We start from the raw sequence: 23,768 nt of genomic DNA, 5'->3' as shown, positions 1-23,768 counted from the left end.
CCTCTCTTTGGCCGTGTGCCCCTCGAAAGATTATATGCCCATACGGCCACATGGCCGCGGTGCCCCGGCGGCGCCCACAGCAGTTCATTTTACCGTTTTTCCGCAATTTTCCAGTCATTACAGTAACCTTCCCCAGCCGTCTCGCGCAGACTTGTATTGTCTGTATTGTAGTTATTTTGCCTCCTCCTCCGCTCCATGCACGCACTGACAGCTCTCACTCACTGACACTCGGCCCCGCTGGCGCGGTGCTTCAAGATTAATATCACACAGAGCCTGTGTGTTAAGACCAACGTGACTCGTCTTCATGGATATGAACTCACAAAACAACACCACGCAACAGCATAGACTGCAGGACTCCTCCACCATTTACCACGCTATCGTCTGCTATGTTAGTTGACAGAGTAAATTGTTTAAACAGCCAACGCTGGCCACGGCTAATATCGCTAGCCAAATGCTAGCCCAGCACTCACTGTACAACACGCGTCGCTTGCTTAATTATTATTCATTTCTGTATCAATGCGGACATAACGTGGTAAATGTTCATAAGCACACACTTATACAAAAATGCTTTTTACACTTGACTTATGTCCAGAGTCCTCAGTCCTGCAGCCCCACAATGCTACAATATATGCCAGTCTAGACTTAAAATCTACATTTATATGTTATTCAATATATTACTTTAGCACAAAATATAGGCTTTTCTAAACCAAGCCCTCATTCAAAAGTTATGTAAGTAAATAAGTAAGTAAGTAAGTAAATGTTATTTATAACACACCTTTCGAAAAAGTTAGAAGGTGCTGAACAATTTGCACAGTATAAACAATAGAAGAAAATTAAAAACAAGGAACATAGATATCACACAGTTGTGACTATAGCAGAACAAAAACAAACAGGGCTATAAAATGAATGTAGGCTGTCTGTCATTGTATTTTCTGTGAATTAACTCACAGTTCAATCCACTGATCAGCCATTTTAATTTTAAGGACCCCCAAATTTAATGTATATGAATTAGCCTAGGGTGACAAGGTCCTAGGGCATTTCATTATGATTTTCATCTCTGCACTGGGACCCCATCTTATAGACATGTTTACAACAGTAGCTACTTATATTTTGTTATTTAACTTGACTTAAAATCATTGTTTTAATGGATGGCCTTCATGCCCTGGCACTCGGCTTTGTGTCCTCAAAAAGTTGACCACACTAAAGGCCAAGTGGCCTTGCCCCTAAAAGGATGAAATTCCAGGCCTGCATAGGAGCATTACCTTTAATCCTCCCAACACTTAAACATATTGTCATTACGTCACCATCGAAAACCACTTACACTCTGGCATTGGGTCCTTTAATCCACATCTTTATTACGTCATCATTGAGAGCTAGTTATATATATGTAATTTGTAAGTTGATTAGCGGTATACTGTGGTTACTTTGCGCCGTATGCACCGTCCCAGCCGTCCCGCCAATTTTGATGTGTATGCACCATCCCAGCAAATTACGTAATGACTAATTGTGCCTGATACGGCAGTGGTGCCAGATTACATACATGTATACATAGGAGCATTACCTTTAATCCTCCCGACACTAAAACATATCGTCATTACGTCACCACCATCGAAAACCATTGGTTTTATACATACATAGTAGGCCTATATGTATAACTAGCTCTCAATGATTACGTAATAAAGATGTGGATTAAAGGACCCAATGCCAGAGTGTAATTGGTTTTCGATGGTGACGTAATGACGATATGTTTTAGTGTATCAGGCACAATTAGTCATTATGTCATTTGCTGGGACGGTGCATACGCATAAAAATTGGCGGGACGGCTGGGACGGTGCATAGGAGTCCCGGGCGAAACTAGTACTTGCGCGCTCTGCTTGCGCAAGTAACTAGACTACAACTAGACTAACACTAGGACATTCCAGGTGACTAAAATATGACTAAAACTAAATGAAAACTATTCAAGAGACTATGACTAAAACTGCCAAAAACAACACTGTGGTTTTAGTTTTTTGGCAGCAAATTTTGATTGTAGTTTTAGTCATACATACTCTCTTGGAACAGTTTTCATTTTCAGTTTTAGTCACCTGGAATGTTTTAGTGTTTAGTTTTAGTTGACTAAATATCATGACTAAATCTACCGTTGATTTAGTCGACTAAAATGTATTTTGGCGGGCCTTGATGCTGTCGTAATGGCTGATTTTACACAATCAGTCCAAAAGGGATAGCACCAAAAGAAAAGTCCTTACGGTCTTGTTTCCACGTAGGCCCTATGCAATCAATTCATAGACATCATGTCTATGAATTGATTGCATATGTCTAAGACATGACAAGATTTGTAACAACAAGATTCAGTATCAACACAGGTAAAGAAAATATAATTAAAAATTCAATATCACATGATAACTAACAGCACTGTAAGTACAGGGAGGGGGGAAAGGAAGGGGGCAGATAATTTCCTCCCTCTTGGGTCCCTTCATGTTCTAGGGATGTACCGATGAGACATGTTGGCCGATATCGGTATCCGATATGGCCGATAACCGATGTCGATATGATCTCAGTCTGTAATTTTGGTTTATATACACTGAATGTCTGTCTGTCTTTCCGTCTGTCTCTCTCTGTCTCTCTCTCTCTCTCTCTCTCTCTCTCATCAGCTCGATGTGGAGGTAAGGTCGGAGGTCATCCGTCGCTCCAGCAGAGCGCTGCGTCAGCTGGAGGAGAAGTGGAAAAAGAAGAGAGGGGGAGGCGGGGCCACGGAGGAGGAGGAGGGGCTTAGCTACGAGCAGGCCGTCGCCCACCTGCGGCAGTCCCAGGCCCACCTGGAGACGCTAGGCCACGCCTTTGTCATGTCACTCAGAGACAGCCCGGAGGTAAGCTGCTGTGTGTTTTCCTGTGATTAATCTCCATCCTGAGCGTCGAGCGTTGCTATTTGATAGGACGGAGACCTCTGTTTATGGCGCTTAGGGTGATTTATTAACCAGTATGGAGTGCTTCACGGTGTCAAAAGCCTTTTGGAGGTCCAGCATGACCATGCCGCAGTATTTGCCAGCATCCACCTCAACTTGAGTACTGTACTTACAATGTGTCACGTTATGAGCTTCTAGATTGCCTAGTTTCAAAAGATTGTGTACACATTTAGCAATATGTGTACTTTAAAGGACCTATGCTGGTAATTCAAATTTTTATTTTATTTTATTTTGTGTTTTTGGGCTTTCCTATGTGTTTTCTATCCCCACAAACATGCACATTTGAACAATCAAACGTTCTCATCATAAGGGGGCTTTTGTGGAAATTACTCTCAGGAACAGCTCAACTGATTTGGTCATATGCGTGATGTCATCAGTATCACCCTACTTTGTATGATTCCTCCTCCTTTTCAGTTCCAAATTTGCATTTCCACTTTGTTTACAATGTCCACCATTGTTGATTTTCCAAGCTGGCATGGAATTTAAACAAGCCTGGTTTTATCTAGCATCAGTATTATAACGACTAGTACCACCTCATATCAGGACATTGTGGTACTGCGTCAAAAGACGATCTAAATAACGTTAAATAAAGGCTTAGTTCTCTCTCTCTCTCTCTCTCTCTCTCTCTCTCTCTCTCTCCCCCCCTCTCTCTCTGTCTCTCTCCGTTTATATCCCTTTCTCTCTCTCTCTCTCTCTCTCTCTCTCTCTCTCTGTCTCTCTCCGTTTATATCCCTTTCTCTCTCTCTCTCTTTCTCTTTCTCTGTCTATCTCCCTCTCTCTCCCCGTCTCTCTCTCTCTCCCCGTCTGTCTCTGTGTCTCTCTCCAGGTAAAGGTCAGAGGTTACAGCCGTGCGTACGACCTGTCGCGCTCGGAGAGCTCCAAGGTGCGGGAGCTGGCGGTCACCATGGCAACAGACGGACAGCCGCTGCAGCAAATCAGAGAGCTGCTGGGCGTGGCCGTGGGCCTTGGCAACCTGTCAATCAAGAGCGTTCTTCAGGACGCCGTGGAGAGACTGGTGTCTGCACTGAGGTACTGTAGGTCCCATAGGCCAGAGGTACGGTCCCATAGGCCATATGTATGGTCGCATAGGCCAGAGATAATGTAGGTCCCATAGGCCAGAGGTATGGTAGGTCCCATAGGCCAGAGGTACTGTAGGTCCCAGAGGTACGGTAGGTCCCCTAGGCCAGAGGTACTGTAGGTCCCATAGGCCAGAGGTACGGTCCTATAGCCCGGAGGGACGAGAGACTGGTGTCTGTCTTAGAGTATATATGAATAGATATATGAATAGAGACAGCACCCAGAGGAAACCCTGAGGCGAAATGGACATAGTGGCCGAATTTAGTATTGCAGTTCATGATGACACGTGAACGCTTGTCTCATAATGTGACCGCACGTGAACGCGTGCAATGATAGTCAACGGCAGCGCGTTCATGTGTTTGGGTCCAATCCATCCCAGAATGCACTCTGGTCCTACTTGGAAGGAGTGAAATCGCCTCATGCACTTTAGAGCAACTTAATGCAAGTGGGTGGGAGGAGAAATCCGGTGCCGTCTCTATTCATATATACTCTAAGGTGTCTGCACTGAGGTACTGTAGGTCCCATAGGCCAGAGGTATGGTCCCATAGGCCAGAGGTACGGTCCCATGGGCCGGAGGTACGAGAGACTGGTTTCTGCACTTAGGTACGGTCCCATAGGCCAGAGGAACGAGAGAATGGTGTCCATAGATATAATAAAATATATAGATTCCCTCATTGGTCGCTGTAGTTCGTTGGAGCGACCTGTCTCCAACGGGATGAGGAGGAAGTCAAGTGGAATCCTGAAGGCACACTGCGTCGCTGCCACTCAAGTGACTACTGGCCAATCACAGCACGTCTTTTCCGGGACATTGCCATAGCAAGTGCTGCTGGGAAAGTAGCCCTGCCTCCCCAGGCTTTCCACCTCTGAGGAAAGCCTGGTCTGTCTGAACCGGTCTGGAGCGGATGATATCGCTATGCCATGTTGTAATATTGTTTTGTAGTCATCAGGCAGGAAGCTCTCGTAGCCTTCAGCTTTGTGTGTGTGTGCGTGCGTGCTTAGGAGAGAGAGGTCATCTGAATTTCCAACATGAAATAAATTGCTGTATGGTTTTAACAACTAATCATCATTTGTATTGTGTGTGTGCGTTTTCTTTTCTCTGTCTCTGTGATAAATGGTCCTCCTCTGGTGACACACACACACACACACACGTGCCTGTGAAATACCACCGTTTCCCCTTGTTTACCATAGTAGTCCAGCCTTGTCAATAAGATTATATTTTGCTGGCCAATAAAAGTTTTGCCTTCAGTCTAGATTGTGCATTATTATTCACCCATTCACACACATATTCTAGTAGGTCGGGAGTTGCCTATTGTTGGTATCAGCTGGTAACACGCGGGTGTCTGCTAGAGCCTTGGGAGTTGTAGTCTGTCCCCGTTACAATGTGCTAGACCCCTGGGAGTTGTAGTCTGTCCCCGTTACAATGCACTAGACCCATGGGAGTTGTAGTCTGGCCCTGTTACAATGTGCTAGACCCCTGGGAGTTGTAGTCTGTCCCCGTTACAATGCACTAGACCCATGGGAGTTGTAGTCTGGCCCTGTTACAATGTGCTAGACCCCTGGGAGTTGTAGTCTGTCCCTGTTACAATGCGCTAAACCCCTGGTTGTTGTAGTCTGTCCCTGTTACAATGTGCTAGACCCCTGGGAGTTGTAGTCTGTCCCTGTTACAATGCGCTAGACCCCTGGGAGTTGTAGTCTGTCCCTGTTACAATGTACTAGACCCCTGGTAGTTGTAGTCTGTCCCTGTTACAATGCGCTAGACCCCTGGGAGTTGTAGTCTGTCCCTGTTACAATGTGCTAGAGCTTGTAGTTCAAAGGCGAGAGCTCTACTGACTGAGCTACCCGGACAAGGCGGACGTGTCCCGGTGGAAAAGTGATGCATGTGCATACTCTCTATCGCTGTGTAGTTGTGTATATGGAATACAGGCGATTAAAACATGTGTTTGTTTGTTTGTTTGTTTGTTGTCTCCAGCGGTGACGAGGACGCCCTGACAAATTACCCACAACCCCTCGGGGTTCTGGAGGCCATGGTGACCTCTGTGCACAACGCGGTGCAGAGCGGGTAGGTCATGTGACACAACAATGTAAACAGCGTTGTATTCACTATTAATACAGTGAGACATAATAGACCAATTCATGTGCGACCTAGGTGGGTTTGGAAGCATAAAGCTGCCAAATGAAATAGCAAATAAGAAAATCAATTGAATTAAGAAAAATGCCTTTTTTAATCTTCAGGTCATTGAATTTTGGCAGCTTTTTTATGCTTCCATAGGTGGGCCCCATATGGGATCAGGTGGGCTAAACAGTATGGCTCCCAAGTGGGCAGTGTGTCAGCTAGCCTCGCCTAGCGAGACTAATATCCAGTATTCGATCATTTCTTTCCTGCAATGCCCCGCCCCATATTTGCACACTGGGCCCTGGTTGGTTATAGCCTGGTTCCAGACGAATCTGGTTGGCTCGTCACCACTTTGACCGTGAAGTCCTCCCACGATTGAGAGGGGGCAGACTTAATCTGCCTGGGCCGATATGCAGTGCAACGGATGCAGATGAAGGCTGGCTACGCCAGGCTAAGTGTCAGCGGGATCGACAAGGCTCCTAACTGGGTTTTGGTGTGTGTTATTGAAAAATAGCAGACCTACAAGCTCATGGCGCGGCACTCACGAGCTTGTAGGTCTGCTGTTTTTGCGGCAACAAATCTTTGAATATATATTCTTTCAGAGCGAACGTTTTTAACTCGAAATCTTTGCTTCTGAGGGGTTCCTGGAATAACGTATTTTCAGATGGGGGGGGGGGGGGGGGTCGGTGGCAAATTACAAATTACATTCTGGGGTTCCTTGACATAAAATATTGAGCACCACTGATATAGAAACATGAGGTATTTCAGAAAACTGTCAGGATTTAGAAGACATTTTTTAAATTTCAAGTGGGTTTTCCCACTAGCCTACCTATAGCTGGGATACAATTAGCTTTTCCTTTTTGGAAAACGCATTGCTTTTTATGTCAGGATACCAATCTGTCTCTCTCTCCCCCCCCACCCCAGTGACGGCGCGGTGACCTCAGACGACCTCCTGGCGTGGCTGCGTCCGTTCTGTGGTGCCGCTGCGCTGGCGGTGCGTCCGCGCATCCACGTGCTTCAGATCCTGGAGAACAACTTCAGCCTGGGAGAGCAGGACGCCCTGCTGCTGCTGCTATACCGGACGCAGGCTGTGCTGAGAGACACACAGGTAGCACGCACACGCACACGCTATTCCTGTCAGGTTTCAGGTTGAAATGGGAGTTGTAGTTTTACCTGCAGTGTATTCTGGATGTTGCAGTATTATGAACTGTTGTCGCTGTTGTTCCCGTCAGGTTGAAATGGAGGACGTGGAGAACGAGGACAAGCGCTACGCCCTCTTCCTGGGTCTGCTAGACCACACCCACAAGTGGGAGGAGTTTCAGTCGATCATGCTCCTCCTCCAGGCGTGGCCGCCCATGGCGAAGGAGGAAGTGTAAGGTCGCACACACACACACATACACACACACACACACACACACACTCGCGCAACCAAATATAAATAATCTCGAAGACTCGGCTGTACATGTACACACACACTCCGTTTGTCATTGTTTGTTCATAGACTGTATGCACCAAGGAATAAACAACAATAAACAGGCAGCCAGAGGGAGTTAAAATAAATATCCACAGACCCTGACACTGACATTCTTATTGAAGGTAGTAGTATTCAGGTAGTATCAGAATTTAAATGTCTTGGAATTACACTAGACTAAAACTTGACATTTAAAGCATGTTAAAAATGTAGCCAGTAAAATCAAATTCAATTTTCCAATTTCAGACACATAAGACCATATCTAACAACAGATGCAGCCAAACTCTTCATGCATGCTATGATTTTTTCACACATAACCTACTGTTTCACAACCTGGTCACAGACAAATCAGACAACTTTAAAACCCATAGAATCACTTTACAAACAGACATTAAAAACACTGGATCAAAAGCCCAACCAATACCACCATTGCCATATAGTTCAAAAGTACAACTTATTTAATGTTGACGGCTTTAAACACTTTGCAGATGCCTGCCTAATTTTTAAGATCTTAAATGGACTTGCACCTCCACCACTGAACAGTGGTGACAGAACAACAAGGGAAACTACCAGAGGGGACTGTAAAGTGCCAACCAGACGTAGTGTGTTTGGTAAAACAGTCTTCTCTGTTAGAGCCTCCCATCACTGGAACAGTCTCCCTACAGAATTAAGAGAGACCTCCAACTATCTGACCTTCAAATTCAACCTGAAAAGGTGGCTAAAAACAACTCAAATCTGTAATCATGAGTAACTATCAGCACTATTTAGTATTTATCACCGGTGTCATTTCTCACTTCACTTGCCGTTGTTCTGTCCCCTGTACCATGTTGATCTGTTCCTGTATTGTACTGTATTGTATTGTGTTGGGTGCTTGCACACATGGCATCAACGCATGGTGTTGTGTGCAGGCACACTACACTTTGTCCTTTTTATCATTCATTTTTCAAGAGCCTGCCCAGGGACTACAGATGAAATTTAGTTTCGGCTAACTCTGGCCCATTTACATTGATGTGAAAACTGACATGTTAATGATTAATGAGCTTTGTCCCTGTCAAATAAATAAAATAAATAAACACTTCCATGTCAGACATAGTTTCCCCACATCATTCTTCACAACCTCTTCCCAACAGTGTTCATTTTGTATTGTATTTGTAACAATTTAGTAGACTAAATCAACTGCAGATTTAGTCTACTAAATTGTATTTTGGCGGACCTTGAGTGATTTTACACTTGCTGAAAACGGCCGATCTACAAGCTCACAACGTGTCTCGGCGCAACGTGTTGTGAGCTTGACGAAATTGTCAATATATTCAGTCTCAGTTTTAGTCGTCATAGCTTCATTTTCATTTAGTTTCCATTTAGTTTCCGCCAATGAAAAAAGGTGGTCGACGAAAGTTTTTTTTTGTCATAGTATTTAGTCGACAAAATAAAGCCGTGATGTGACGACGGATTTGATTCCGATTGTGATTGGCGTCTCACAGGTGTCAATCAGAGCGTAACCCCTGGGTGATGTTGACCTCCGCTCTGCTCGCACGCTGCCCGGGGTCGCACGGAGGCCAGGGGTCGGAGGTCGACCTGGGTCAGCAGGTCGTGGCAATGGTGCGATCCCTCTACGACACCAGACACAAGCTGTCTGCACAGGTACCCCTGTGTGTGTGTGTGTGTGTGTGTGTGTGGGGGGGGGGGGGGTGTCTGTGTGTGGGTGTTTGTGTGTCTGTGTTGCTGTGGACATAATTTAGCTTTCAGGAATAAACCAAAAATATACAGGGAAGACATATTTCAATGTTATAACCACAGTTACCACTATACCTCTATTAAAGTAATGTAAACTCCACATACAAAACACCTGGGGGTCTTTAAGAGAATGATAAATAAACGCATACTGAAAGGACTTCATGTAAACCACAACATTGTGAAACAATTACAACGCTCTTTGAGTTACAAACGGATGAATACATTAATAAAGTTCCTCTAGAGAGGAACAAACACTCACTTATCTTGTGCGTGCGTACGTGTGTGCATGCGCAAGTGGGTGTGTTTCCTCTTAAAAGCATTATGTGGCTCTACAGTCTCTGAACATCGATTAACCTTTACTGTCTGTTCTGTGCTCTCTCTCTCTCTCTCTCTCTCTCTCTCTCCAGTGCGTCCTCCACATAGCGTCACTGCTCCAGGATCAGCCAGGTCTTCAGCTCTGCTCCCTCAAGCTGATGGCAGAGAGCCAAGACCAGCACCTGCTCCGACTGACCCAGGATCAGATCAACTCCATGTCGCAGGTACCACCTGTGAATCATTTACAGTTCTCAACGGGCCTGGAAATTAAAGCCAGACCCTAACTGGACTGGCCCGAGGCCCGGCCCGGCCTGGTCCGAATAATTAGCATAATGTTAGTATTTTATTTTTCTTATTTTTTGAGTGGTGCAACCACTCCAAGGAACGACAATATCCGTGTTAACCTATGTGACTATGAATACCAGTAGGGGCAAAAGTGGCGCTGTTGTGCCAGAAACAGAGAGAGAGAGATGGTGCTGCACTGTTGCCTGCTAATGAGAGAGAGAGAGAGGGGGGAGGGGAGTTGCACCACTCAGTTCACACGGGTCTGATTTTTTTCTTGTTTGAGGGCCGCTAGCCCCACAGGTTTAATGTTGGTTTTTAGTTCAATGTTTGAACCCTGTGTTCCTATATCAGTGGTTCTCAAACTATTTCACGTCAAGGACCCCCCCCCCCCCCAAAAAAAAAAAAAACTATATGTATTTGGCCGGCGACCCCCATCTGAAAGAATATTAATTCAAAGATTTGCAACACATTTTTGCGATTTTTCCAAAATAGCAGATCTACAAGCTCGTAGTGCGGCACTTGGTGCTGCGCTACGAGGTTAATGTCTGATGGTTATTATTTAAGCATTATTATAGGCTTATTGCTTTTCTAAAACGGTTACAAACATATAGCAATATTAACCTAATAAAACTATTGAATTCACAAAAGTAGCTACACACTTTGCGCCGCCAGAGCGAGCCACATAACTTCCTTGTTGTGCTCGGCTATGTGACGGGAGAATAGCGCTTGATGTCTTTACGGGGATGCCTGGAGCCACACATTCACAGTCATATGAGCCGGCCGGTGCTTACACGCCCGCACGGCATGTGTTTGTAAAGCAATCAAGCGCTCCCCTTCCCCAGTACAGCTGGAATCAGCTGCAAATTATATAAAGTGATTGAAGGAGTGGGTTATTGGTGGAATTCACACCTGTCACGTGACGGTAACCAGCCAATCAGAATCAATTATTGGGACTACCCGTTTTAGAAATGGGTTTTCATTTCATAGACGCAAGACAAATCCCCAAAACGATCTCTCTCTCTCTCTCCCCCTCCCCAACCAGGAAGTAGCGGCGTCGTCCTCCCGCGACGAGGAGCTCCTCGCTCTGCTATTGGACGCCGGGCTCCTGGTGGGCGTGGCCTCGTCGGCGCTGTACCCGGCGCTGTGCGCCCGCCTCCTCTCGGAGCCCGTTGGACAGCGGCGCTGGGACGTGGAGGAGGCCGCCGCCCGCCTCCTGGCGGCCGGACACGCCCCCGAGGCGGGCTCGCTGCTTCTGGCGCACCGCGGCGCCCACCCGGCCGCCGGCACCTTCGGCGCCGCGCTGGCCGTCCTCAAGAAGTGGCTCTGATGATTGGACGACGGACCGCAGGGGCACCAATCTATGCTTTAGACCAGGACTTTGACCGTGGAGATGGCCACTATATGTCCACACTCACTACCAGAGGGCCACATTGCATATTACTGTTGTAGCAAAGAATAGCCGATCCACAAGGTCGAAAGCTTTTTGAGCTTGTAGATTGGCTGTTTTTTGCTATTATTTGTATTGCAATCGTGAATTCTGTTTGACTATTTTTGAATTGGATTATTTAAAAAAAATGTAATGCCTTTAATTATAGTTATGTTAACTTCATGAACTAAATACGAATTAATTGGACATAAAAAAAAATACAATTACATTTTAATATTACTAATTAAGCTACTAATTTAGACAATTAGAAGTAATTGAAGCGGATCATGCTATTGCAAATCAATAATATATCAGTATTTACAACCTGTGGGCCTCGTTAAGTGAAGACGCGGGGGGCCGCATGTGGCCCAAGGGCCGCCAAGTTACCCACGTGTGCGTTAGACGAGTACAATCGTCGTCCTGTCAAATAAGAAAACGCTTGGGGCAGAAGGAGGAGAGAACACTGGAGCAGCGCGGACATTTGAACCCATTTAGACCTGAAGACGATTTTATCAAAGTCGTCTAAATCATGACAGTTTTCTGAAAAACCCCATGTTTCTATGTCAGTGGTTCTCAAACATTTTCATGTCAAGGACCCCCAAAATTTTTAATTGGCCGCCGACCCCCATCTGCAAATATGTTGTTCCGGGGACCACCCCCAGAAGCAAAGCTTTGAGTTAAAAACGTTATATACAAAAGAACATATATTCAATGATTTGCGCGGACATTTTCGTGATTTTCCAAAAAATAGCAGACGTACAAGTTTTTTCAGTAGCTAAAGTATATAACATGATGCTTTAAAATGCCAAAAGGGGTTCCCGCCCAAAATGGGTTAAACCTTTAATTTTCATGAGAATGTTTATTTCAGCCAAAATGTTCATTTAATTTGCATCAAAGTATCCATATTTCCCGTGATGAATAGCAGTGATCAAACGGCTGCTGTCGCTTCCGAGATGATCCTGCTGTGTTACGATCATACTGGGGAAGAAAATGAAATAAACACACACACACACACGACGTGTGGTGCTGGCTGCTCAACAGCACCACTGTTTGGCTGCCGGCGGTATTGCAGCTGTTCATACTCCAGACAGACATACACATGCGGCCAGTCAATCTGTTTAATAATGATTCAGCGCATTCACACACTCACACATGGCCATGTGAGAGACGACTCACACACACACACACACACACTCACTCATGACCATGTGATAGACGAGTCACACCTAATCTACAAGCACACACACACACACGTTTGTACAATGTCTGTCATAGTGTCACAGTTTGTCTTTGCCACGGCCCCTTTACCTCACAGACTCCAAATAAAGAATAATGTAATCACGTCAAGTGGTTGTGTGTTTTCATTCTACTGAATCATATTGCATCGTATCGATAGGGCAGCTGTTGAAATGGGACATTGGTTATAACGCTCTTCATCATTGTTCCATCTTGTTTAGCCTTCATTTGAGAGAAAGAGAGAGAATGAGAGAGACAGCGAGATCAATTCGTGGCGGCAGCGACTCGCCACGACCTATTTCTTTACGCCATGGCGTATTCTTCATTATCCGCCATGGCAGAACAGAATCCGCCATGGCGAGTTGATCAATTCGTGGCGACAGCGACTCGCCACGACCAATTTTTTTACGCCATGGCGTATCCTTCATTATCCGCCATGGCAGAACAGAATCCGCCATTGTTTTTTTTTTTTTTGCGTGCCGTGGTGCAGGTTATTTGTCCTAGTAGTACAATTCTCGGAATTATTTCATCCTCTGGTAGCGTAACGGTTAGCGCTCTCGCCCCTATAGTCAAGGCACCGTGCGGACCCGGGTTCGAATCTTTCAAAAAGCAAACTTTTTTTTTTTAAAGTTCTTTTTTTAGCCGTACCGGTGTGTGTGCGTGCGTGCGTGCGTATACAGTGTGCGTGCGTGCGTGCGTGCGTATACAGTGTGTGTGTGTGTGCGTGCGTGCTTCATCGTATTTATTATTATTACCTGCATATTAATAATAATAATAAATACGATGAAGCACGCACGCACGCACACTGTATACGCACGCATACACGCACGCACGCACGCACACTGTATACGCACGCACGCACACACACCGGTACGGCTAAAAAAAGAACTTTAAAAAAAAAAAGTTTGCTTTTTGCAAGATTCTAACACGGGTCCGCACGGTGCCTTGACTATAGGGGCGAGAGCGCTAACCGTTACGCTACCAGAGGATGAAATAATTCCGAGAATTGTACTACTAGGACAAATAACCTGCACCACGGCACGCAAAAAAAAAATAAACAATGGCGGATTCTGTTCTGCCATGGCGGATAATGAAGGATACGCCATGGCGTAAAAAAATAGGTCGTGGCGAGTCGCCCGCAGCCACGAATTGATCAACTCGCCATGGCGGATTCTGTTCTGCCATGGCGGATAATGAAGAATACGCCATGGCGTAAAAAAATAGGTCGTGGCGAGTCGCTTCCGCCACGAATTGATCTCGCTCCACCTGGAGAATGATGTGAATGTGCTGCCAGATTCTCTGCCGTGTCATTCCAAAACCTACCCGGATCGTGTCAATTGTCATTGTTTTTTAACATATCTCAAAATGGACCATTTAAAGATGGCGACCACCACTATACTAGAGAAATATTAGATGTCATCTTTTTGACCAAACCACAAGGTAGATAATTTTTTTCTTTTAAGTGTTCATATATAGTTAGGTAAAATTAGCTTAAGTTGTGGCAAATCTGGGGAAAAAGTCTTACCACTAGCTTTCTTCACAGATGTGTTCATAAAAGTGTCTACTATCACAGAAAGATTTGTTCCAAGCCAACTCCCTTTGTGGGAGCTAATCAAAGGTGGGGTACCCAGAGGGCCTAGGCTAACAGCAGGACATTTTAAAATTGGCTAATATGAGCTTGTGAGGTGTGCAGTTGCAATATGCAGTTTTTGGGGTGCTGAATCCGTTCCAGCCATTACCTTTCAGTAAAAATGACTCCCTGGCCATAAAATTGGCTGCTTTTGTAATAACTAATTTGCCATGTTATGCACATGTCAATGGACGTTTAAGGTGTTTTCTTTTCTGTTTGTGTGTTGGGTGTGTGTCCCCGTGGGCACACTCAGGCGTGGAGGCGTCATTTGGGCGTCGCGTCAGGTCTCACTTTAGTCTTTGGGCGGTCCCGAGAGGAGACGCACACGGAAGCCTATTTAATGGCCTGTAGTCCTCTATTTCTTGGTTGGCGAAGTGGGCGTGAGAGTGACAAGTGAGTGACAAGATGTTGACAGATAAAGGCGCATTCTAGTGTAGGCTACATTTCAAGCACAAACTCAATACAAAGACTGTTAAAGGACAACAAATATGTCTTCTCTTTTTTATTCCTTTTATTATATTCTCTCTCTCTGGATGAATTTAATTATTTGTTCATTCTCACTAAACGTTTTACACAACAATTATTTGTAGTTACTACAAATAAATAATTGTTACTTTGCAGATTTGGATTAGTATGGTATTACAACACATTTCATACTGTGGTTATTCAAAAACGGCCAGGTCACAAGGTTAAGATTTGAATCGATGAAATTAAATCAATTATTTTGTTGTATTTACCTGAAAGAGTGTCACAGTGTAGTGATGTCAATGTTGACACATCAGCCTCCGCCTGTTCCTCTTTAATGTGTGGAGGTTGTGGTTCCTCCTGGACCAGATGTTCATCAGCAAACTCCTCTGTTGAGGCGAGGAAGACTATGGGAAAAAAATGAAATGAGGAAAAAAAAGTGAATGTTTTTACTGACACTTTCTGTCTCTCTTTCTTCCACTGGGTTGCCATAGACTTATCGGTTGAGTAATTTAAAAATAATAATTCCACATTTTGGTTCAAACTGATAACTGTGACTGACTGGGCAAGGAGTCTGGGAGTCCAACGATCATTACATCCTGGTGTGAAAAAATTAAAAAAAACGTATAAAATAGAAGGTACAAAATAAAGGTTATGTACAGCCTGTGGACTAGTGGTTTCAACCAGTGGTCCGGGGACCACCAGTGGTCTTTGAGGGGGTTCCATGTGGTCCCCAGCTAAATGGTAGAGAGTTGCTGTTGATTAAACTTACACTACGTTTTAACAGCGGGCGACAGCCAGACGAATTTTCCGAAGGTGCATTATTTGTCAATGGGATCCGGCAACTACTGGCGATAGAGGCGATAGCAGGCGAACAGGCGATGATCGAAAAGAGGACGGAGGACCGTCGGACGAAAAAATAAAAATAATTCATCTTTTGGTCGCCCGGCGATAGTGTGTGATAGCCAATGAAATTCAAGCGACGCTCGCCGTTGGTCTCTAAGGTCTCCAGGTGTTAAAACGTAGGGTTAGTGACGACATGGCACACTGACTATCAGGTAAATGAAAACATGGAACTTCATGTCCAAAAGGAATTGCCGGCCTCTGTTATAGATGGTTGAACCCAGTGGCGGAAAGTTCTTAAAATGGCAGTGGGTGACATTTCAGCATGATCAATGATCAACAGTAAAGAATTAAATTGTTTCAGCCATAGGCGGCTGGTGGATTTTACCTTTAGATAGGCTATAATTGCGTGGGGGACGACGACGCAGATTTATTCATTTATTTCCCCCAGATGGTCTAACAATGTCATGATTTGACCAATGTATTACCGATCTCGTACACTCACGAAAGCAAGATCCTTCACCTTGACTTGAACCCCTGGGGGTACGACACTTTGAGAAAACTGGTCTAGCAGTGTTTTTATTTATTTATTAATTGATTTATTTTACTTTTTGTGCCCAACTTGGCACACCATAGAGGATGTCAAGGCAGATATATTCCCTAGGCTAACAGTGGTTCTCAAAGTGGGGTCCGTGGGACACAGCACACACACCTGCAGCGGTGTGTAGCAGTGTGTCCATCTCTCTCTGGAAGAGGCTGCACATGAACTGTGCGGCTGCGCTGAGGTGCTCCAACACAAACAGGGTGTTTGTGTTGGAGCACCTCAGCGCAGCCGCACAGTTCACCGCTTGTTGTGTGTTTCTCCAAAACACACAATATCTGCTCTCCTACCGACGTCATGTGTCCGTTTATCTCCAGCCGTACAGACTCCATTTCATTCGCTTTAACTGCTTTATGAGACATTCAACTTCTTTCAGAGACGTTTTAACTTATTTATGAGACGTTTTAACTAGTTTTATGAGACATTTGACCTCCTCTTGTTGTGAAACCGTCTCCGTTAGTTCGTTTGGAGAAACCTCTTGTCAACAGGAAGAATAAGAACTACACGACCTTCTACTTCCTGGTCAACACAGGATCCAGGGCACAGTGGCCTTAATGCCTTTCGCCCCCTGGTGGAGGAGGTGTGTAACTGTCGCTGATAGATTTAGAATAGACTAGAATAGATCAATGTGGAGAGAATGTGAATCAAAATAATGTTAAATAAAACCATGGATGGAAACATTAAACATATGCTATGGATATCGTTGCTGCCGGGTAGAAATCTATAGGGCTATGTCCAAAACTGTTACTTTTCAGGATTCAAATTCAAAAGCATGAACAATTCTACAAGCTCAAAACACTTCACTTGGAGAGTTTCAAACTCCTTCTGATGCTTGTGTGATGCTATGATTGATTTAATAATTTATTAACAGATTGGAGAGGTAGGCTACAGTACATTTCAAGCACAACTCAATACAAAACTACATAACTGTGGACCACTTAATTGTTTACAATAGGGTCCACCATGTTCAATTCATCATAAAACGCTGTAGCAACATCAGGTAGGATATTATGAAAAAACACAGAACGTTTCAATATGGAGATAAGAGGTTTCTGGCCGCAGTAACAACTACTGCACTCTGTCGAGTGCCTACTTGCTTGTTGTTGCACACACCGCTACAAACTTTCAAATCTTAGCCTCACATATTGAATTATTAGATTTAGCTATTCGCTACGTAACTTCCAGCTTGCCTATGTCTATGTAATTTCTGAGTTGGTTAGTGGTATCTGTAAATGGCCACCAACCTGTTTTTCTATATTTTAGGTGATATGCCATGGTTTATTGTGGTTTCTACATTCTGAGCAGCTTTGGGTTATGTGTGGTTTAAAACTGTCCACTAGGTGGAAGAGTTGGCCCATGTCCTTTCTGGGCATTCCTACAAGGTGACGTTAGAGTTGAAAGTTCAATGAAAGACAAGATGGCGTGCAGTTCAGAACGAACTCTCTTAGTTATAATGTTTTATTTCCCTTTTTAACCCCCTTGGAAGGCGGAATGAGGTCTGTATGTGAACATTGCAGGAATATTTCATAGTGCCAAGAGTGTGTGTTTCTTTTAGTTAAAAAGAGCGTTTTTTTATTGCCTTAATGTAAACACTATTGTCGTGTGACATTGACTGCAACGCATGGCTACCTGAAGGACTATTTTCGTTTACAAGAGTTAATTAATGTCTATAATGTCATTTTATAGCTACCAGTTGGCTTATGATGATTAAGATTTACCTTTGTGTTTATTGTCAAGCTTGAAGCTTATTTTTGGCTAAACTATGTTTAAAGACTTTGTTGTATTTTGACTTTAATTTGGATTATATATTTTATCTGCAGTTTTTACGGTGCATCTTGGTGCTTCACCAAAATAAAGAGCATCATCATCATCAGTTTGGAAACTACTGTCTCATTATCAACGACCATTAACCAAGCCCAGGGGGCAGTTACAGTAAAAACTCACTGCTGGATATGAGACCAGTGAGTTATCATCAACACGACGACCAGAGACATCAATTCTGTGTCACCCTCCCTTTCCTGTGAGTCCTCTTCAGAGCACCAAGTGAACAGAATGTCAGACAACGGAGAACAAGTAAGCAACACAGTAGAGACACAAGAGGAGGACAAGAGCAGAAGTACAAGACAAAGAACATTGACAGAGAAAGGAAAAGAAATGCATGACAAGGATACGAAGAAAAAAGAGAAATCATTTAACAAGGCTTATGACACATGGAAGAAGATTGCACGGGAAAATAGGTTTCAATTAAAAGCCTTTTGCACTGTAGACGACATTAATAGATTAAACCAAGACATCCAGTCAAGTCGGGATAATGTCTGCCTTGAGTATCAGTCAGTTATACAGAACCAGACTCCAACACGAGATCCTTAAGAGGATGGAAGCATGTGTCACTCTCACAAACGAGATTAACGATCTACGAAAAGATGCTGTTAAAGAAGAATTTAATGACCGACTGGAAAAGGACAGAGTGAGAATTAGACTAAATAAGGATGAGTATGAGTCTGTCTTCGGTCACACAAAGACTGAAACCATTTCAGAAAAATCTAATAACTCAAATAACTCGAGCAAAAGAGAAGATGCAGAAGCAGAACTTGCAGCTAAGATAGAAGAAGCAAAGGCCATGAAAGAAATCCAGGCTCAACAAGAACATCTCCACGCACTAGAGAGTGAAGAGGCTAGAATGTTGGCAGCAATGAAGCAGAAGGAGGCGGAGTTTTGAATGAAGCTAGAGAAGGAGAGGACAAAGCTACAGCAGTTAAAGGCTGAAACAGGAGTCAAGGTAGCAGCAGCCCGTGTGAGGGCCTGACAGTTCTGGAAGCAATCACGAAGAAGAGAATAACCCAGAAACAAACACTGCTCACCAAAAGTCTGAACCTGATGTTATGCTGAATCCAAATACTCATTCGAACACCAAGCATCTCGAGGGGTGTCAGCCAACCAAGAGGCTTTCAGTCTAGCCTAAGCAATCGCAAGCTTGTTAAGTATGAACCGACTGCCTGCACCAGAACCAACATCATTCAGTGGTGCATGACCCCATGAAGTTTCTTGACTGGAAAATTACCTTCATTCGATCGAAAGCCCCTCCCACCAAGTGAGAAGATGTTCTATCTGAAGATGTACCTTAATGGAGAAGCACGCAAGGCTGTGGAAGGATTATTCTACAGGGACGCATACAGAGGAGCATGGACAGTCCTGCAAGAGAGGTATGGGAATCCTTTCATCATACAGAAGGCCTTTAGAGATAAGCTCATGAGATGGCCTAAAATCAATGCAAATGACCCCTTTGCACTTAGAGAGTTTGTTGACTTCTTAAAGTTGCTGCAGTTAAAACTCTCCTAGTTGGATCTCGGGACCGAGCTGACGGTCCGCCGAAAGGCGAGCCACCGTCCGTCCCAGCCCCTGCCTTCTGATCCTTCGATGTCGACTCTTCCTATCATTGTGAAGCAGAATTCACCAAGCGTTGGATTAGCCTGTCGCTAAGTCCCACCCAAACCCGTTGTTGGCCAATACCACGCTAGCGACCGTTACTAAGGTAGGAGCTCGGTCAAGCTTGCAATGCGGGTCAAAATGGTTAAGCGGTGTTCATATGGAATTTGCAACTCAGATACACGTTATCCAGAACGTTTGCAGGGTGGCGTTGTATTTTTCCCCTTTCCGAAACCGAAAACTAAACTGGAAAGATGCAGAATATGGATTAAACAGTGTGGAAGACCTCACAAACAGCTGAATCCATCGAAGATTAAAGGACTACTATGTTTGTTCCAAGGTAAGAGCCAACTTGTTAGACACGCACATTCATGCTACATTACAGTAAACAATGGTCCCGGAAAGGGCTATAGTAGGTTTGCCGCTAAAGACACGTTCTAACACTTCATGGTGTCCCCCTTATTAGCATTTTGTGCATGGACGGCCAACGGAAGAGTTTCCAGATCCAGTAGCTGCTACTAGTATCAGTGTGTCTGATCAAAGACGGGGACATCTGGGAGGCTGCAGAAAACCTCCATCCAAAAGAAAAAGGTTGGCTATATGCATAGTAGTTGATAAGCTAGCCCCTCACGGGACGGGGCTATTGATAAACAAACTTTGATTTTGTTTGATTACACTTTGAGAGGACGTTGATGTGTTGTATCATTATAGATTAGTCACAACACGTCAATGTCCACACAAAGCAAAGCACTCATTCATGATTCACCTCTGTTGCTGTTGTTGTTGTTGTTTGTAAACTATGCACATCCACATCAGTTAGAAATCTTTATGAATAAAATAATAGTTTGTTTTTTGGTATTGCACACTTTTAATGTATTTGGCAGCTGAAAATCTAAAGCTGGAAACTTAACAGAAAACATCTGACAAACATCTTGTTTAAATTAAATATTGACATAATGTTAACTTAAACATTATCACATTGACATAATGTTATTAACTTAAATATTGTCACATTGACAGGAGCTGTGGAGGAGGAGACAAAGTGCCTCTGCCTAAAAACATCACTGAAGCAGCATCACCACCACCACCACCACAACACAGTGGCACACAGTCACAGGATGCACCACCACAAGCCTGTACTTTAAAGGCTCATACATAGTCTGGATTTTAGGTGATGGGGTGACCACCGCTCCGGTGGTGAACTGACCACCGGAGCGGTGGTTTGGTGGTCGCTGCTCATAGTCTACGATCACCGTCACCGTGCCCCCCCTCCCCTCCCCTCCCCTCCCCTCCCTCCCGTCCCCTCCCCCGCCTCGCCACCCCGCCCACTCTGAAATCGGTCTTCAGGATAGCTCCCTATGCATTGCATTGTGGGTAGAGAATTTGAGAAAATGGAGGGAGAAAGAACAGCGATGGATGAAGCAGAAAATAACAACATGGATATGGCAGCAAAGATGGCGGTGGTGAACGAGTTGTTGGAGGAGGAGGAGGAGAGGCTCCTATTTCAGAGAGAGGAAGAAGAGGATTTGGCGTTGCGGTGTTTGGTGGAGGAAGAGCGGGAGGAGATGGCGAGTGAGCGGCGGTGGTATGTGAGGCCGCTGAACACAACACGGCCTGGGGAAGGCGACTGGGGTCTGTTGGTCAATCAAATGAGGGAAATGGACGAGGAGAGACATTTCTCAACCTTTAGGATGTCAGCAGTTCAGTTTTGACGACCTTTTGTCCGACGAGTCCAGCCGTTCATTGAACATGGTTCAAACCACAAAATCCCACTTTCCCCGGCAGAACGAGTGGCAGTCACCCTGGACATTCTTGCTTGTGGCACGTCCCATCAAAAGGCTGCCACAAACTATAGAATAGGTGTCTCCACGGTATGTTCCATTGTTTCGGAGGTCACCGAAGCCATCTGGTTGGCCCTGAACGATGAGTTTGTTTACTTTCCGTCAGCTACACAATTCCGGGACATTGCCGTTGACTTTTGGAATCTGTGGAATTTCCCCAACTGTGTCGGAGCGATCGACGGGAAACATGTAAATATCAAGGCTCCACCAAATGCTGGTAGTGATTACCACAACTACAAAGGACACCACAGCATCGTATTGATGGCAGTTTGCGACGCACGCTACCGTTTCACGATGGTAGACATCGGGGCATATGGTATGTCATATCAAAACTTATTCATTGTGAAGTGTTGATAGTGATACCGTGGCAGAATTCATTACATTCCATTGACATTGTAATGATCATTGACAATGACTGCCTGTATTGAATATTGATGGGACCTAATTATGGCACCCAGTGAACTTGGATTGTACTGCAGTGATGCATGTACAGCAGGTGTGCCCAAAAGGTAGATTGTGAATTTGTGATCTACATGTACCAGTAGACCACAAAGGCTATGCATTGATTGATTGAATACTTAAAGGACAACTTTAGTTTTTTTCAACCGAGGTTCATATTCTAGGTTGTCATTAGATCAAGTAAAAGTTGGGTGGTGTTTTTTCTTCATGTACTGCTTTCTTTAGTTTTAGCGATTTCCGCGATTTTTGGACAGGGGGGCGGGGGCATTCGAACAGGGGGCTAAATATGTATTAGTTTACTAAATTTTACGGCGATTTATTTATTATTATTTACGATAACCCTCCTACACCCTATGAAACTATATATGACCAATATCATGGGGTCTTTTCTTGTGAAAGGGGAGGTGACAAACTGACACGTTGAACTGCGACAAGACAACATGGCAGCCTCCAGCAGCACGTTCGTTCAGACCAGACAGTATATGCTACAGCTACACAGATTACACAGACACGGAAAACAATTGGTAGTTTACTAGTTTGATGTTTAGTAATACTGCGTTGAGTTATTTTTTGTCGTTTCATGTTTTTCACCAGATAAAGTCATGGTTCGTCGTTGCGCTTATCCAAATTGTGGTAATATAATGAGCCCGTTTGACACGCTCAGCTTCCACAGACTTCCATTGAAATCTCTGCCAATTCTCAAACTATGGCTCGTAAATCTACAAATGGACGTAGAATGTTCAGAAGTACAGCTGCGCGCTAAGGATTTGAGGGTTTGTGGTGCTCACTTCGATAAAGAAGACTACATTCAAAATCCAAGAAAGATGAACAAGGGAGTACCACCCGTGAAGATTCATCTGAAGGCAGAAGCTGTTCCAAGAGCGTTGTCTGTCAGGCACGAGGACGAGGTAAATAATATTGTCTTGGTATTTAGTTGTTTATTTTGTTACAGACAAACTGTATAGAATGTACTTTATTGGCTATTATGTTTCAATCAGTTATTTTATGTAATATGTATCTGTCTGTCAAGGACCTAATGGACAAAGTAAATGTCCAAGGAACCCAGGAATACATAGCATTTTACCAGGCCACAGACCTGCGATATGTCTATTTGATTCTACTGTATATGTACACATGGAATCACAGACACATAATAGTCAGTTTTATTACTATTTTACTTGTGTTACATTACATTGCATCACTGTAATGTGAAATACTCATCTGATCACCCTCTACCTAATTATTTCTTTTTTTTTGGCACTGCAACTTACTTGACTTGTGACTATATACATGTATGCAATCGACATTCAAATAGGCTGATTAGAATGTGTGAAACAGAGTGATAGGATTGATGGGTGTCTATTTGCATGTTTATAGAGTGCTTTATTTATTTTTCCAAGATACATTTGTAGCAGAAGAAATATATTTCAATAAGGGTGGTTTGATGTTGTTGTCACCTTGACAGTGGTGACTACATCAAACCACCCTTCTGATATATATTTTTAGGTAAACAAACACTACTTTAGTAATGAAACAATTTTACTTTGACAGTATAATATCAATAACACTTCTGTCTTGTTGTTTATTTTTGTGTAGGAAGTGGTGGGAACAATGAACCCATTATAGATGATGACGAGGGGCCTGCTTCTATTGGACCTTCTGGCCTGCAACTGATTGTCTATAGCCCACAACAGAAGCTTTCCAGTAGTGGTGTGTTTCGAGTGTCACACACAAAGCCTGCCAGACATGCAGTGTATCGGGCATTCCCAGTTATAAGAGAAAGATTTGTGGTGAGTTGTTGTCACTACATAGTACATATAGCTATGAATGTAAACGTATCAAACGAGCGGTGCAGCCGATACTATGCACAGCTTTGTGTGTCT

The 23,768-nt window shown here is 44.1% G+C and overlaps 1 protein-coding gene across 2 annotated transcripts in view; it reads left to right on the top strand.

The window, feature by feature from the left end:
* LOC308329395 (NBAS subunit of NRZ tethering complex-like) overlaps positions 1-12,685 on the top strand; it is a 113,159-nt gene extending 100,474 nt beyond the window's left edge. For both annotated transcript variants that reach the window (XM_080783663.1, XM_080783662.1), the window contains 8 exons: positions 2,652-2,867; positions 3,790-3,992; positions 6,010-6,099; positions 7,078-7,261; positions 7,386-7,525; positions 9,106-9,265; positions 9,766-9,897; positions 11,001-12,685. In XM_080783663.1, the coding sequence (XP_080639789.1) occupies positions 2,652-2,867; positions 3,790-3,992; positions 6,010-6,099; positions 7,078-7,261; positions 7,386-7,525; positions 9,106-9,265; positions 9,766-9,897; positions 11,001-11,285 (1,410 nt within the window). In that variant the 3' untranslated portion in view covers positions 11,286-12,685. The remainder of the gene's footprint in view (positions 1-2,651; positions 2,868-3,789; positions 3,993-6,009; positions 6,100-7,077; positions 7,262-7,385; positions 7,526-9,105; positions 9,266-9,765; positions 9,898-11,000) is intronic.
* The last annotated feature ends 11,083 nt before the right edge of the window (positions 12,686-23,768 follow it).

Source organism: Protomyctophum bolini (assembly GCF_963924005.1).
Source record: "Protomyctophum bolini genome assembly, chromosome: 15".
Classification (NCBI taxonomy): Eukaryota; Metazoa; Chordata; class Actinopteri; order Myctophiformes; family Myctophidae; genus Protomyctophum; species Protomyctophum bolini.
The sequence above is the reverse complement of the archived record's forward strand: the minus strand, read 5'-3'. Positions and strand labels throughout refer to the sequence as shown.